Below are 13,817 nucleotides of genomic sequence, written 5' to 3'. Positions count from 1 at the left end.
TCTTTACTAGTCAATCCCAATCCCTCCAAAATCCACAATATACAGATACACAAGTAAAATCAGACCACTGTAAATTAACTGCCTGTAGACAATTACACTGAGGACATTTAAACCTGATGAGCCGATAATATGCCTGGGCAAATTTTGTTCCCTTAAACATACACCTTAATGGCAGTTCCTATATTTTCATATTTACATATTAACATATGTATAAAAGAACACTTTAACAAAAATGCCCGGGCTTTTATATATACAATATACAATGTACAGTTATTATTCCAGTTAGAATTATTCCTCAGCAGCTACAAACATTATGCCAGTTGCCATTAAAGCTCGCTTACCCTCCTCCTGTCTCTTTCTTAAAATCTTGGACGTCCCCGGAGTTAATGGGGACGGCCACATATTCCTAGTCACTGGTCCCTGAACGCTAGAGTCAGAGTCGCTATCAGAGTCTCCCCGGGGTTGCGGATTAGGAAGCCTGGGAGTCGGAGGGGCTGCAGGTGGACGTGGTGGAATATAGGGAGGCTGTGGGGCTGGGATCTCTAATTCTCGTTTTTTCTTGCGCCTCCCCTCCCCTCCTTTTTCTTTTAGAGGGTATAAATTGGCTCGAGTTTCCGAGCTGAACCACAAATGTGCATATTCACTTTCTTCCAAACTAAAAGGTTCCTTTGAGTTTACATAAATATTTAAGGCCTGGCAAACCCAATCTTCAAAGGACCCAAATATGGGCCAGTAAAGGTGGTCTCCTTGAATCTGTTTACCACCCCAAACTTCAACACAATAATATATCATTTTTACTTTATTCCTTCCCCGCCTAAAAGGGGAATCCTCCCAATTTTTAATCATTAATCCCGGGGTAACCTAACATCAGACGTTACCCCACCCATGGGACCAGAAGGCTTACTCTTCTTCTGTCCCATCTTCCGGAGCACCTTCACACACACACACACAAATCGCTTCCCCCTTTTCGTGGCCCAGTCCCTCATGGGATGTGGGAACCGCACTACCGAGGGGTCCACAATCGCTTCGTCCTGCTGGACGTCTCACAGCGACACGCTCCAGGATACCCAACCCCAACCGAACGGATCACTGGCCTATACTTACTCACTCCTGAGTCTTCGTTCGGTCTTCGTGCACAAAGATTACTAGGGGTTGCCGGCTTTATTTGCTTGCTGCCGAATTTAGGGTTCGTTGGTGAAGGATTTGAATGAAAGTAGTCCTAGCAAAGGCCGATGAAATCAGCGGGGCACCCCCTCCGAAGGTCTTTCAATCAGATTGCCTTCATCCGAGTCATGGCACCAAATTTGTTATAAGTTGCCCCCTTAATTAATTTTCAGAGAGCATTGCATTAATAATAGAAAGGAATTTATTGAGTAAGCAACAGCAAGCAAAACAGCGCTGGGCGGCCGGGGAGTCTCGGCTCCGCCAGCGGCGCGCACCTCACCCCCGCCAGGCTCCCTTTTTATATCTTGGTAATTCCGGGATTACGCAGCACATCCTGGTATATTCTGCGACTGCGCGCACTGTTGCTAGGGGGTCGTCTCTGTCCCTCTGGTGGTCGTGAAGATGAAGGCCGTAGTCTTCCTCGGCGTTGTGGTTCAACTTCTTTTTTTATTTGGTCATGTTGGCCCAGCGTGAGACAGGAAGGCAGGATGTTGATACACTAGTTGAGCAACTTATCAGGAGATGGTTCCACGAGCTTTGCAGCAGGGTCTTTGAAGAAAAGAGGCAACTGAGATGCAGAAGGAGAGAAGGGGAGGGGGTTCTCTTTTTTGTTACATTAAGCAAAAGAATTTTCATAGTGTCTAGCCAAGTATGATACAGCTCCTTACTTCAGCAGGGAGCTTTTGCAACTCCCGCTCCTCAAACGGAACTCCTTGTTTTTATAATACAAAAGGCAATGAACAAGCATTTATTGTGTATTACAAGTGGTATAAAAGGGCCCTGTTTTTTACCCAGAAGGAAGCTCCCAGAAGGGCTGGGGATGGAAGGGACCTCTGGAGGTAATCTGCTCCAACCCCCTGCCAAAGCAGGGCCACCTAGAGCTGTACGGCCGCTGGGCACCGCTGACCAGAGCCTGGCTCCGTTTTCTTTGCATCTGCTCTTTGGGGATGTCCAGACACTGCTACGATCCCGCCGAGCCTTCTCTCCTCCAGGATGAATGCACGGTGATGCACAATGCAATTGCTCGCTGCCCACTGAGTGATGATGCCCAGACAGACCCCGCGCGGTGGCAGCCACACTCTGACCAACCTGCTCAGTCCCAGTCTTCAGCACGACCCCGTAGGGTATGGGACATGGCTCTGGCCAGTTTGGGCCAGCTGTCCTGGCTGCGTCCCCTCCCAGCTCCTAGTGCACCCGCAGCCTCCTGGCTGGCAGGGCGGTGTGGGCAGCTGGAACGGCCTTGGCTCTGTGTAAGCAGTGCTCTGCGACAACTAAAAGAGCAGTGTGTTGTCAGCATCACGCTCTTCTGAAATCCAGAACCCAGCTCCGTAGCAGCTACTGGGAAGACAACAAACTCTGTCCCAGCTGAAACCAGGACAGCCTCGTGCACCTCCCAGTGTTCTTCTACCATCTGCTCAAAAGCATCCCGGAGTGCACATTTTACAGAATCCCGCTTCTGACAACAACAAAGTTCATGCCGTGACCTTCCAAAGGGTTGAGCCCTTCAGGGATGCCCCCCTGCCTGCGGGTGTGGGGAGACGGCAAGTGGGAGTTGGTAGGGTGCTGCGATACACGGAGGCTTTCTTTGCTGAAAAGTTCTCGTTATCACACATGGCCACAAACCACCACTGGGCAATATTCTGTGATTCCAGGCAAGCGTGGAGAGAGGTGTCAGGCTAATAAAGAAAAGCCATCTTGGAAGAGACCAAACCCAGGAGTGGGCCCGAAGGTGGGCACCAAGGAGTCAAGAACAAAGCGTCACTGCAAAGACGTGAGGCTCCCATCAGAGTTCAGAGTCAGCCGGGAATCCCCAGCACAGGTTCACTGGATTTAGGATGTCATGTAGGCAAGAACAATTTGTGCAGCACAGGAAGTTCTGAGGGGGAGAGGCGCTCCATTTAGGGTCGAGAAGGAGTCCTTTTTCTGTTAGGAGAGACAGAAGAGAGCAGAGGACACCACCTCCTTAGAGCAGCCAAAAGCTGCTGCTAATTTCTGTGTTTCACCTGAGACGAGCGATAGACACCGATGCTTCCTAGTCTCTGGGAATGGCGCCCTTCCCAGAGCCGTTCCTCCTTCTCAGTGTGGTGGTTTTACCGTGCTGGGCAGCTAAACCCCACAACCGCTCTCTCACTCCCCCTCCTTTAGATAAGGAGGGGGAGAAGTAAAGCAAAGAACAACTCACGGGTTGAGATAAGGATAATTTAATTAAAGGGAAATAATTATAATAATTAAATAAAGACTACCATGAACTAAACAATTTAACTAAGGGGAAAATAAAAGGGAAAGGGGAAAAAGGGAGGAAAACAAACAAACAAAATAAATGAAAGCTATATGGAAGTGCAGAGGAAAGAAATTACTCTCTACTTCCCACAAATGAGCGATGATTGACCACGTCCTTGAAGCAAGGCCTCAACGCACGCAGCCGGTGTTCGAGAGGAGGACCGACGTCTTCTCAACGAGAGCCCACCCCCCCCCCCTCTTCTTCCTGTTTCCACCTTTTATTGCTGAGTGTGACACCACATGGTATGGAATATCCCTTTGATTGGTTTAGGTCAGCTGCCCTAGTGATGTTTCTCTCCTCACTTTTTTGCCCACCCCCTAGGAGGGTTAGAGAAAGGCCCAATGCTGTGCCACTGCTGCTCAGCAGTAGACACAACACTGGTGTGATAACACTGCTGTTCCAGCTACAAGTACAGAGTACGGCACTGAATGGGCTGCTGCCGGGAAAGTTAACATTCCAGCCAGACCCAGTACACTCAGACAGCCCATTGCTCTTGTAGTTCCCTGCTTTTGCCCTTGGTGGTGGCACCTGGAGACAGCCTCTGGTTCTTAGGCTGCACTTGCAGGAGGCCAGCAGCGCCTTCCAGGGATGCTGCAGGTTGCCAGGCCCCGTTCCGCAGCTGGCAGGCATTCTCTGCTGCCAGGCTTTTAGGAGACTTTTGCTGTCAGCCTTTTTTCCACTCGGGCTACGTCACCATGTGTCTGCTCCCGTTCCCAACACCTTCCCACTCCCATGTTGACTTCCCATCCCCCAAATGACTTCTCACCCCCAAGTCTCACTCGCGGACCCGCCACCCACAGCCATTCCCCATCAGGACCAGACATCCCCAAACCAATTTGTATTGCGGGCAGCAGGAGAGGGCTGTGTTCAGCCCCCCCCCAACCCCCCCAGTAAAACCGATGCAGGAAGAAGTGCAGGCAGAGGCTGTGCAGGGTGGAAGAGTGGTAATTTATTCTTCCTGGGGGAATCGTGGCTGCCACCCCCAGCCCGTCCCCAGGTGAGGCCCGGCCGCCTGCTCAGGCGGGGGGCCCGGCCTGCCGGCCCGCGTGGTCCCCGTGTCCCGGCTCCTCCTGCCGCACCCTGTGCAGCCAGGATGTGTCCCCGACGTCGGCGTCCTGCGGGGAGCGTGGCAGTCTGCGCCCGACCTGCCCCGCGTGCCAGGAGAAGCTTCTCTCAAGGCTGCGCTCCGTGGAGGGGCTGCGCGCCCTGCGCCGGGGCGAGACGCTGCGGGAGCGGTAGATGGAGGGGCTCCTCTGCCCCTGCCCCCGCTGCTGCTGCTGCCGCCGCCCCAGCCGCGCATTCCGCTGGAACCTTCCGCGGGGTCTTCGGGCCAGGCGCACCACTGCTACGATGGGCCCGCGGCACATCGGGCAGGTGTTTCTTGCCTCCGCCCAGACGTGGATGCACTCCAGGCAAAAGGAGTGCCTGCAGGGGTCCACACGAGCTGCGCTGGACAGCGGGCCCAGGCAGATGGGGCACATCTCGTCCCCGGGGGCCTCCTCGGGCTGCTCCTGCCGCCAGCTCATGGTTCCTGCAGCTTCCGCGACGTGGAACCGGTCGTCCTGTGGGGGAGGCTGCCCTGATGCTGGGCGCTCAGCAGCAGCCCAGGGTCTTCAGCACCTCAATGTCTCGCGGGTCGCCGGCAGGAACTTGACACCTCACGTGCCACCAGGAGGACTACTGCAGAGAGAAGCAGGGAGAAAATGTTGTATCAGCAAGCAGACATTCGCTTTCTAGGTTCTGCCAAGTTGTCTAGAGTGCTGTAGCTGTCAGCAGTGTGTATATGGATTGCAAACACAGACTAGGCTTAGGCCAGATGAGGTACATGGATGTCTATAGGTGTGAGAGCATTACCGAAGGCCCTTGATGGCTCGCGTGCAACAACAATGGCTTCGCGTATGCCTACAGCAATAGCTCCGCCTGTCTCTCTCTCTTTCCAGCCGTGGAGACTCGAGCACTCGCCTACCACCAGCCGGACTGGCCACAGGCGCCCCGCGCAGGGCTTTTATAGGCAGCCCCCTTCTGTGAGGACACCCCAGACCCTGCTGATGTCACCTATGGCCTCACAGAAGGGGGCTGCCTATAAATGCCCTGCGCGGGGTGCCTGCGGCCAGTCCGGCTGGTGGTAGGCGAGAGCTTGAGTCTTCACAGCTGGAAAGAGAGAGACAGGCGGAGCTGGTGCTAGAGGCATTCGCGAAGCCAATCTTGTTGTACGCAAGCCATCATCAAGGGCCTTCGGTAATGTTCTCCAATCTACAGACATCCATGTGCCTCATCTGTCCTCAGCGTAGTCTTGCCAAGTATAACCGATCATAAGCATATTTGCTGCTCTAACAGCCATGTTAGCAATCCATACACAGAACAGTTACTGCTACAGTACTCTAGACAACTTGGCTGAACCTAGAAAGCGAATGTCTGCTTGCTGATACAACATTTTCTTCCTGCTTCTCTCTGCAGTAGTCCTCCTGGTGGCACGCGAGGTGTTGAGGTCCTGCCGGCGACCCGCGAGACATCGAGGTGCTGAAGACCCCGGGCTGCTGCTGAGCGCCCAGCACCAGGGCAGCCTCCCCCACAGGACGAGCGGTTCCACGTCGCGGAAGCTGCCGGAACCATGAGCCGGCGGCAGGAGCAGCCCGAGGAGGCCCCCGGGGACGAGATGTGCCCCATCTGCCTGGGCCCGCTGTCCAGCGCAGCTCGCGTGGACCCCTGCAGGCACTCCTTTTGCCTGGAGTGCATCCACGTCTGGGCGGAGGCAAGAAACACCTGCCCGATGTGCCGCGGGCCCATCGCAGCAGTCGTGCGCCTGGCCCGAAGACCCCGCGGAAGATTCCAGCGCAACGCGCGGCTGGGGCGGCGGCAGCAGCAGCAGCGGGGGCAGGGGCAGAGGAGCCCCTCCAACTACCGCTCCCGCAGCGTCTCGCCCCGGCGCAGGGCGCGCAGCCCCTCCACGGAGCGCAGCCTTGAGAGAAGCTTCTCGTGGCACGCGGGGCAGGTCGGGCGCAGACTGCCACGCTCCCCGCAGGACGCCGACGTCGGGGACACATCCTGGCTGCACAGGGTGCGGCAGGAGGAGCCGGGACACGGGGACCACGCGGGCCGGCAGGCCGGGCCCCCCGCCTGAGCAGGCGGCCGGGCCTCACCTGGGGACGGGCTGGGGGTGGCAGCCACGATTCCCCCAGGAAGAATAAATTACCACTCTTCCACCCTGCACAGCCTCTGCCTGCACTTCTTCCCGCATCGCTTAGCAAGAGGGGGGGTGGGGGGGGGGGAAGGGGGCTGGACACAGCCCTCCCCTGCTGTCCCCGCCATGAATTGGTTTGGGGATGTCTGCTCCTGATGGGGAATGGCTGTGGGTGGCGGGTCCGTGAGTGAGACTTGGGGGTGAGAAGTCATTTGGGGGATGGGAAGTCAACATGGGAATGGGAAGGTGTCGGGGACAGGAGCAGCCCAAAAGTTCAATTTGCTCGGTTGTTGTATCGGCCTCACGTGATAAGAAGATTCAGCTCTACCCACAAAATCCAGGCTGAAGAAGGAACACGGTGCCCAAAACAGAATTTAAAGAAGTTAGCTGAGTTTCTAAAAGACCAAGAGTGCTGAAGCAGTTAAACAATGACTGAGTGTGTGCAAAACAGAACAGACAGAAGTACAGGATGAAGAAGACGATGAGCCTTCATCAGAAAGCCCCGAAGTGCAACCACCAGAGGTTACCTGACCTGCAACAGCAGGAGGGACAATATGATAATTAGTTCTGAAAAAACCATTAGCATAAATCCTGCCTTTTCTTGTGAACTGCATAAATATGGATATCCCCGTCCCATAAATAAGTACTCCTTGTCTTGCTTAGCTGTACGTGTTGGGTGGAATTACCCCCACATACCCAGTGTTGTTCATAAAGAATACCTACTTCCTAATTCTCCAGAAGGAGTCTTGGAAAGTGACACCGCTTTTTGCGTTCCACCATTGATGAGGACGCAACAAGAAACTGAGGAACAACTTTCCACCTGGGAAGGTGGAAATTGGCCAGGGACAGTGGGAATATGCATGAGAAACCTAGGATTGTTTAGAGAACATCAGGAGCACCGCAACCTCTTGGCTGTCTCAGGTGGAAGATAGAAATGAGCAGCGCCTCATTGGTTATGTGGTGGTGTCCTATGCCATCTTCGGTGTCAGTGCTATAAAAGGGCCCTGTTTTTTACCCAGAAGGAAGCTCCCAGAAGAGCTGGGGATGGAAGGGACCTCTGGAGGTCATCTGCTCCAAGCCCCCTGCTGAAGCAGGGCCACCTAGAGCTGTACGGCCGCTGGGCACCGCTGACCAGAGCCTGGCTCCGTCTTCTTTGCATCTGCTCTTTGGGGATGTCTAGACACTGCTACGATCCCGCCGAGCCTTCTCTCCTCCAGGATGAATGCACGGTGATGCACAATGCAATTGCTCGCTGCCCACTGAGTGATGATGCCCAGACAGACCCCGCGCGGTGGCAGCCACACTCTGACCAACCTGCTCAGTCCCAGTCTTCAGCACGACCCCGTAGGGTATGGGACATAGCTCTGGCCAGTTTGGGCCAGCTGTCCTGGCTGCGTCCCCTCCCAGCTCCTGGTGCACCCGCAGCCTCCTGGCTGGCAGGGCGGTGTGGGCAGCTGGAACGGCTTTGGCGCTGCGACAACTAAAAGGTCGGTGTGTTGTCAGCATCACCGTCATCCGAAAACCAGACCCCAGCTCCATACTAGCTACTGGGAAGAAAATTATCCCAGCTATAACTAGGACTGATTGTTACCAATTTCCTTTTGTGCCAAATCTATTTCTTATGAGTTCTTGCATGTTTCTGGTCCCATGTTAAGATCACTTGGTACTTTTCCTGCTACAATATGATGGTAACTTACTTCACTTAGCGAGAATGCACTGCATGCATAGTCTGTGTTATTTATGGTTGGATTGTTGTTTTGTTTGTTGTTTTTTTTCATTTCCTTCTTACTTGATTTTGGTTGAGTAGATTCATGAGATCCAGTTACCATTAAAGAAAACAAACAAACAAACAAACAAACAAAAAACAATAAAACTCTCCAAACACGTTTTATTTTGTGAGAGCCAAGGCTGCACAACATCTTGTGGGCCATCAGTTATTACCTATGTGAGGGCAGTTAAGAGGAATTTAAAAACTTCAGGGTGTGATAACATTGCCTGCATTCTCACTGAAAAAATGTCCTAGCAGTTTCTTTCTTTGGATAAATATGCTGCTTTTATTACAGGAGATTATTTTCTGTTTAAAGAGTATGGTCAGTAAACTGATGATTTGTCTTCCTTCAATAAATATTCTGCAGCCAAGGTGTAAAATCTACATATCTGTTATATACAAATGCCTCATTTTTAACTATTGTCTTGACGGAACCTTCACCAAAGTACCATGATCCATTACCATGATCCATATTTACATGACAAATGAGACATAAACAAGTAAAGTTTGTGGTTTTGAGTCAATTAAGCTGCTGTATGTACTTGCTGACTACAGACGGGTCAGTGTTTTCCACTTCTCACTGCAATGTCGTCCCTCCTCACCTATTGTTCTAGCTTTGACACTCATGACGTTGTGTTGAACGTGCTCAGTGTGCTAACTCAGAAGAAAGCCATTCTGCCAGCTGAGTGAGTTGAATTGGCTGAACAGAAAAGTAGTGAGCATAGGGGGCAGATTGACTGTGCAATGGTAAAGTGCCGTATCAGCTCAGCCTGCCTCATCCAGGCTGTTTGTCAGGGTCTTGTCAAAAAGTCAGTGGCAGAGCACAGCCTGCGCTGATGTTCTTCTGCTACTTTTCGTACTGTTAAATGTTTCTGTTTTCTTGTAAATGGCTGTGTATTGTTCCTTACATTTAGAGAAGTTCAGTTTGTAGTTACATGTAGATACTTTGTACCAGAAGAACGTTTTGCCTTTAAAATTCCCTTAGTACTGAAAAGAGTGATTGTCTAGTTACAAGAGTTAAAAAACAATATTATAACAACAAACAGAGACAAGTAAGCACATCATCATTCAGACTGATTATAATAACATCCAAACAAGAAAATTATTTATATATCCAACTTTTTTTTTTTGATGATGCAAAGGAAGTTAGTTGATTCATTGTACTGGCAGATTAAATTCTGACCACTGAAGTAATTACTGTCTGCAGTTTTCTCCATTGTCCCTGTCTTGAATGTTTGTGAAGCAGGGATGACTGAAGCGTATGTGGAGCTGCGATCGAGTGACATCTTTTAGTCATCCATGCAGCAGAGCCAGCCACCCTTATAAAAACGGGCACACCATAAGCATTTCAGCTTACATGGTTCAAGACTGAACGATCAAGTTTCAGATCATCATAAAGTTCTGAAGAGGTGATTTGAAAATGAGCTCCAATTGACTATTACTCCCTGTATTCTCAAAGTTAGGTAAAACAACAAAGGTGGAGCTGCTTAAATGAAACATACAGAACCCTTTGTTAGCAAAAATCAACGCAGTGGCAGAAGCGTTGTGAAAATACCATAGAATTTTTATCTTATTTAAGTGGTACCATTTTGAATGGGAATTTAATGTAAGCAGTAGTACTGAAGGCGTGGTTTCTCCTAGTGGAAGCTGTGGTTCTGTAAGAGGATTTCCTTGTTAACCTGTACTGGTATTATGCTGGCAAGCCTTTCCTGCTTTAACTGGAGATCTGCACTCTTAGAAATACCAGAAAGAATGCATGTTGTACAGAGAGGAGTCACTGGGTACATCTGAAAGCTGCATCCAAACATGTGCAGTCTACTTGTATACACAGCCATTGAAATTGAAACAGAATACACTAGGGATTTTTAAAATTACTATTTGAGTATTCTTACGGTTCATCGTGTTTGACTCTGAGTGATATAATAGTGTTTAGAGGTTAACTAATGCTGTTGATTTGTCAGAGTTGTATAGGCGCCTGATATTAAATGCAGTTGCATGATACAGATTTTTAATTGAATATTCTTTTTTTTTTTTTCCAGTAATATTCAACACATGAGGAAACAGTTTGATGCACTAGGTCTGTCTTTTACATGGGAAAGGGTAAGATTTTCTTTTTTAAAGGATGCTGTCTTGTTTTATTGTCTGATGGAATGTTGAAAAACACAGAATTTTCCCATTTTATACCTGACATCATAGACGTCTTTCAAAGTCACCAGTTTAGGTTGTTAAACTGTAAAATTACACTTTTAAAAAGTGGTAAATAGAGCTTCTCTGAAGCTTCTTACTGAACTTCTTTCACTTCTGATTTACTGATAATCTCAAAGTTTGTGAGAATCTTTTTATTTTCTTTAAAGTAATTTCAGTTTTGCACTTGGATTTTTCTCTGTTTTTTCAGTGCTTTCAAAGTAGCAATTTTCTATGTTAGAATTTAGGTGATAGTCTAAACAGGTATTTATGAAACAGCATAAGCATACTTTTCTGTTAAGGTATATATATATATATTGAGGAGTGCTTTTTTTCAGTGTATATATTTTTATAATATAGTCAAGGATTTAAAACTACAGATGTTGGTTTAGTTATGTTACTCTAAATTTGAAGGACAAGTCTGCATTTTCATAGTTATTCTTCTGACCACTTTGGAAATGAGAAATTTAGTTTGACATACTAATGCTTGAGAATCAGATGTTCACCTTAAAAACCTTACCAACACAGTCAGACATAACCTAATCTCATCTTCAAGATAAAAATGAAAGAAATTAATTTCTGAAACAGTTGTGGAGTTATTGCATTAACTGGTAAATCAACCTCAGTCACTAACTTCATATTCTTGGTAATAATCGTTACTTATCACTTTAATATGATTCTGAATAGACTGATGGAGATGCTAATCTTGGATTTTTATAGCAGTATTGTAGGTCTGAAAAGGAAAAGGATTAATTTTCAGTCTGAGGTCTGCCATCTGTTTTTGTTAATCTTGAAGGTGAAGTTGTATATTTGTGTGCCTTGCATCTAAAAAATATACTATGTCATTTCTTATATGTGGCAAGATTTTCAGTAACACACTTCTTTAGATTTTAGTTTTCTTGATAGCTGAAAAGTTGCTATGAAAATAAAAAGTTCACTGTGGAAGATTCACTGCACACATTCTTGACAACTATTTTCTTATATTTAAAATGTTTGTATTTCACAGGTTTTCTGTATGTGTAGTACAGCAGTAGCACAAAACAGGGAAATTGTATGTGCAGTCAGTACTATGGAACACACAAGAATTGAATGTTCTAGAGTGCCTCCTAAGAAAACTGACAAAATTTATCTGTGAATATGGACTTTTGGTTAACCTGTATATTCTGAAGAAGAGAGACGGAGAACTGGCAGTACTGAAAAGCATGACAGAAGGTATAAATATGCAGGGAAAAGAAATTGGTCATCCTTGTGCCTGTTCTTTAAGGCTTACCTTCACTTTTCTAGTAAACTGTATTTTAGTTAAAGAATTTTCAGAAGTCTCTAAATATATTTGGAAAGGGCTTTAATACTGTATGACTAAGTTCATTTGAACAGTTGTATAATTAAAATAATTTTAGAAAGCTCCAGAGGCACACAGTCTATGCTTTTGAAAGGTGAGTTTTTAAAACAGATGAAATGAGTTCCTTGAAACACAATGAATTTTGGAGTTTTCAATCCTTAACTTATTACTTAAGTTCTATTTTACCTAGAAAGCTTACCTTATTAACTGCAGTAGTGAAGAGTAAACAGACCCAAACAGTAACCATTAAAAATAGAGATATGTTTAATCAATGCAAAAAATGTATGTTACCTGAAATATATCTGTAAAACGTTATTACATTAAATACACAGATATTTGAGCTAGATGAAAGAAGTACCTTTGGAAACTGAACGGCTAAGTTACAGCAGTGCATCTGCCAGGCTGCTAAAGCCTGCTTCTCTGCAAGGCTAATTGGGCTAAGCAGAGCATCTTACTGTCTCAGCTGTATTGCTTCTGGGCTAACTCAAGCATCTTTGCACAGCAGTGCCCTGTGCTGTGCAGGTGCTTATCTTAAAAGCAAACTCTTTGAGGTAAGGATTTTTTTTTTATCATTATTCTACACTTGTATGGCACTAGATCAGTGGCTTACAAAATACGGTGACGTTGCAAACAAACCAACTAGTGTTAGTGACTCCTATGAAAAATGATAGGAAAACACCTTTTGTATGGGTTAGTCTAATTAACAGAGAGTTGTAGAAAACAGGAGTCTGTTTTTAATTTAATCACATTGGTGTTGTTTCAGCATGGTAGAGCATTGTACCTAGCAAATACGTGCTGGAGGGAACCCATTCTCCTACCTTTAGGTCTCTGTTGTAGTGCGGGGTGAATTGCCTTTGCAAGGTGCTAGCCTTTTATATTAACTGCCAAAGAATCCTCTATGTCCACCCTAGAAAATGTGAAGAAAACCTAAGTAAGTTTTGCCATTTTGTGAACATTAATAGAGGGAAAAAAAAGGGGGGAGGATAATGAAAAGTGCATTTTTTGAATACTTAGTGCATGGAGCTGTACTGAGGAAGCTGACTGCTTATGAAGTTGTGTTGGTGTTCACAGAGGTCCTGTTCAGGAATGTGAAGACTAGTTTTAATTATATTGTTTGGTAAAATTATTATGAACAAGTCCCAGTGCACCTGGCTAATAGAAGTTTCTTTTTATGAATCCATTTTTCATTGTTCTCTGTCTTAAAAATACGTTTTCATTTTGATTTGTATGCCGTAGCAGTAGGTGAAATTACTTAACCAGTAAAGCACAACAAACACGGCATTATTAAAAGCTAATGAGATTATTTCAGAAAGCCAGGTTACAAAGACACTTGAAAATTATTCTGCTAAACAGAAAATGTAAGCAAACTGAAAATGTAATTAAATGCATAAAAAAGCTCTGTAAGTACTTTGTTTCGAGTAGGCTTGAATACTAATAATGATTTTTTTTTTCCTGAAACATGCAGATATTTTCAGTGTGTCAAATAGTAAATGTTTGAAAACATTGTGATTCTGAGGAGATATTTAAAAAAAATGCTAAATAAGAGAGAGAGGATTTCTATGCTGAAACTGCAGATGTAGGGTTAAAAACGTTCAGTCTGAGGATGGAAAAAAAGTCTTTGAGACACATTAAAAACACCTGTACAATAAAAAAAATATTTTTGTTTGTTTTTAAATTAGCAGTAATTTGGGATTCCCTGGTGTTCAGGTTTCTCCAGAATAGCATCCCAGGCAGCACAGCAAACTGCCTGTCACTTCATCTAAACTTCTTTTTTAGGAGAATTATCATGTATAATTTTAGAAGATTCTCATTGTCAGCAAGAAGGGATGCAAAACTTCCCCTTCCTTTTGCTCAGGAGTGCCATCAGACTGAATGCATCTTCCCACTAATTCACCAGTTT

At 46.8% G+C, this 13,817-nt stretch overlaps 1 protein-coding gene across 5 annotated transcripts in view; it reads left to right on the top strand.

Moving 5' to 3' along the window:
- LARS2 (leucyl-tRNA synthetase 2, mitochondrial) overlaps positions 1 to 13,817 on the top strand; it is a 108,192-nt gene that overhangs the window by 23,568 nt on the left and 70,807 nt on the right. For all 5 annotated transcript variants that reach the window (XM_082752647.1, XM_082752650.1, XM_082752648.1 and 2 more), the window contains exon 5: positions 10,434 to 10,494. In XM_082752647.1, the coding sequence (XP_082608773.1) occupies positions 10,434 to 10,494 (61 nt within the window). The remainder of the gene's footprint in view (positions 1 to 10,433; positions 10,495 to 13,817) is intronic.

This window comes from Aythya marila, assembly GCF_965140915.1.
Source record: "Aythya marila genome assembly, chromosome: 2".
Taxonomy (NCBI): domain Eukaryota; kingdom Metazoa; phylum Chordata; class Aves; order Anseriformes; family Anatidae; genus Aythya; species Aythya marila.
This window is presented reverse-complemented; position numbering and strand designations above follow the sequence as displayed.